Genomic DNA, 3,249 nt, shown 5'->3' with positions numbered 1-3,249 from the left:
CTTACTTAAACAAATCTACCTATAGTACTTGAGAATTTGATTTTCTCTTGATGATATAAATAAAATTAGTTAAGATTGCTATCTTAGTATGTATTGATATATTGAATTCAGGCCCCTCAAACAATGGTTGGTGTTATTAGGATCGGATATTTTTAATGTGATAGTTAAAGTCAAAAGGTGTTATCAAGTGATAATCATGTAAAATAACTTTTGAATTTTTTGTGCTTCTCATGAAATTACATGATCAAATTTTGTTTCCAAGGTAAGCGGCATTAATTGAAAGTTACATCACTTTAAATGGATAAAAATAAAAAATGTTCAATGACTATCAAAATTTATTATTTATTATTATTATTTTTAGTTATCAATTCAATTTTTTTAATTTAGTGATTTAATAACATATTTTTAGCTTATACTTTTAAATATTGATGACTAATTAATTGACAAAAACAATAAATTTTGATAGTTTTCTAGCATTCCTCCATAAAAATTATATTGTTGGTTTTAGATGCCAAAGAATTTTTAGTCTTTTCTTATGGACATGGAAAGAATTTTTAATCTAATTATTAGTTTTGTGCCATCATGCATGAATTGTGGCCTTCAAATGGTGTTCCTTCTGGCCCAAAAAATGATGTTTCTCTCTGCCATCTTTTTATTTTCATTTTGCTTTAAGAAAAAAAGATTGTAATCTTAGAACTATGATTAAATACTCAAAATTAGATTTTCACAAAGACATCAAGTTAGTTCTCTGAAAACATAGATATGCATTTAGTTTACATTCTACTAACTTTTCATGAATCACTAAAAAGCTAGCCAATGTTAAATTATCATAAATTAAGTTGATGAACAAGATTAGTCAAATATGTTATGAACTATATAGCTCTATGAAATTAACTTCCAATATTGTAGTTTGAGAAACCAACAAAAAAAAAGGAAAATGAAAAGCACGTTTTATTAATCAACTCTTTCTGACTCTAATATAGTGTATGACAAGAAAAATAAGAGATACAAGCAAAGTTGATCCTCCTATGAACAATGGAGGACAAGGCTTCCATGGCCTTTTCGGACGCTTCTTCTTCACTGCTGGACCTTCCTCTTCACTCTTATCTGGAACCTTTTCAGCCACAATTTGTTGTGCTGCCGGCTCCGGTTCCGGCTCGGGCTCTTGTGGCTTTCTATGAACAATCTCTTCTTCCTTCACCTCTTCAATTCCAACACCAAGCATCCCTTTGACCCTTTTTGGCATCACAATCCTCAAAACTGCTTCCTCTTGGTTATACTTGGCCTTGATCCTATCCAATTCTATATCCCCGGGGATTCTAAACTTCTTTCTAAAGTCTTTGATTTTGAGGTCTTTCTTGAATGGCATCATCATGTGCATTTCCTCCACCTCCTTCTCCCCACTCACTGAAATCTCACTGCCATCTTCACTTATATTGATCTCAATGTTCTCTTTCTTGTATCCTGCATTAACATGCTAACAGGATCAACAATATCTTTATGCTAACTGTTTCTGTGGTTTGTGTTTGGTTCTAGAGATAAGAAAGAAACCAAAACATATATAAAAACTAAAAAGTGGAAAGTGTTAAAGGAACCTTTGAGATGTGCAGTGAGGATGAACATTACATCGGTTTCTTTAGACAAGAAGAAAGGCCCTGCTCTATCTTTGGCAAACTGAAAATCAGAAATGGAAGTGGAATCATCTCTGATTCTCGTGATCTTCAGACCCAACTCAACCTCCATAGATGTTGATCCTCAATTTTTCCTGAAATAATGCATAATGGTTAGCAATTTAGCATAGTGCTATATAATTCAAGAACAATATTGTGCAAGTAAAGAACATATTCTTTTCTTCCTGCAAAGGGCAAAGCTGCTAAAACGTTGAAGTACATTGCTTCTCTTACTATTCTCATTTTCTTATTGCCTTTTAAGGGAATCTAGTGTTTAGAAAACATGGTTGCAATTTGCCAACTCCATTTAAACATTTGTTACTAGTTAATGAGTTGTTGTATATACAAAGTAAGATTCGAATATCCGCTTAAGAAGTCGAGTGACCTAATTCTTCGGCTAACCAACTCACTAAGATGAACCCAAGTTGGTTAAGTAGGAAAATGACTATGATGGAGGCTTTTTCACTCACATCACATCATCTTGTCCTTTTTCTTTTTATTTTTATGCTATGAAGCACAAACATTTCGCTGAATTGTCATATCTGTGTGTAAAATACATTTTGGACATGACACTCGTCGACACTTGTCTACGCAAGTTTGCTGTATCCAACTGTGTCTTAATAAAAAAAAAACTTCTTTGAACACGCTTGAACACACCTAAATAGCATGTCAAGCCTTTCTTAAAATTTGTGTGTCGGCATGTCTTGTGTTGTGTCGTGTCGACATAGTTTTTTTTACAAATCTAATTACTAACATCTATCTTGGGCTAAAATTAGTGTAAGTTCGTTTTTAAGGCCCAAGAAAACTTGATATCATACTGAGGCCCAATACAGAATGGATCAGAAGCATAGCCCGATGTAGAAGAAGCCTTATGTCTTGAATAATATTTCATCTATTTCTCCTTCTTCAGCCCTCACCATGATCCCAAAAACAAAAATCTCCTTCTTATAAGTCCTTTGTACATCTCTTATGTGTTAAGATCATAATTGTCCTTTATGATTAAAATCTCAAGAGGGGTTTCTAACTTCAAACATACATAACTCTCTTTTTTTCTTCTTTTTAATTCTTCTTTTATTTTAAATGTAGTGATAACAAAATGGGTATTCTTCTTGAATAGCTTTGATAACATACCCTACCATGCTTAATTGATGATTTGATGTACTACTACTCAAAGAAGTGTGACCTACCGTGTTTCTCAAGTAAGAGGCACCTTTTCTAAAGGCTTTAGTATAAGTCACAAGCCATTCAAGATTTCTTTCGCAAAAGCATTGGTCGGTCATTAAACGCAAATGCGCGTGAGAGAGGTGTAACTGCCCTTCCTCCATTCCAATCACTTGGTGTGTGAGGGACATTCACTCCTCAAAACAATAATAACCAAATATAAAGAAATAGAAGAAAAAATAACTGTCGAAAAATGTTTTTTAAAAATGAATTTGCAAGTTTCTTAGGCATCATTAGTGTATGCGTATTAGTAAGTTATTATGAATAAGGTAAAAATTCATCTGCATTTATTTTTATGTAGAGTTATAAAAGTAGTTAAATTATAATTTAATTAAACATATTAAATCACTTAAAAATT

At 32.5% G+C, this 3,249-nt stretch overlaps 1 protein-coding gene across 2 annotated transcripts; it reads right to left on the bottom strand.

Moving 5' to 3' along the window:
• LOC107616886 lies at nt 884-2,062 on the bottom strand. Of its 2 annotated transcripts, XM_016318776.2 has the most exons (3): nt 1,905-2,062; nt 1,596-1,765; nt 884-1,464 (listed from the first exon to the last, which is right to left on the bottom strand). In XM_016318776.2, exons 2-3 carry the CDS (start codon nt 1,741-1,743, stop codon nt 959-961), a joined length of 654 nt encoding a protein of 217 aa, XP_016174262.1. In that variant the 5' UTR covers nt 1,744-1,765; nt 1,905-2,062; the 3' UTR covers nt 884-958. The 2 variants fall into 2 exon arrangements, with proteins under 2 accessions (XP_016174262.1, XP_016174261.1); XM_016318775.2 differs by lacking the exon at nt 1,905-2,062 and having other exon boundaries at nt 1,596-1,898.

The sequence above is a fragment of the Arachis ipaensis genome, chromosome B09 (genome assembly GCF_000816755.2).
Source record: "Arachis ipaensis cultivar K30076 chromosome B09, Araip1.1, whole genome shotgun sequence".
Classification (NCBI taxonomy): domain Eukaryota; kingdom Viridiplantae; phylum Streptophyta; class Magnoliopsida; order Fabales; family Fabaceae; genus Arachis; species Arachis ipaensis.
Note: the sequence above shows the minus strand (reverse complement) of the source record. Positions and strands in the feature narration are given on the sequence as shown.

Coding starts and splice junctions, on each gene's coding strand:
- LOC107616886 (XM_016318776.2), bottom strand. CDS start 1,743: ATGGAGGTTGAGTTGGGTCTGAAGATCACGAGAATCAGAGATGATTCC. Junction 1,465..1,595: donor CCTCACTGCACATCTCAAAG/GTTCCTTTAACA, acceptor ATGTTAATGCAG/GATACAAGAAAGAGAACATT.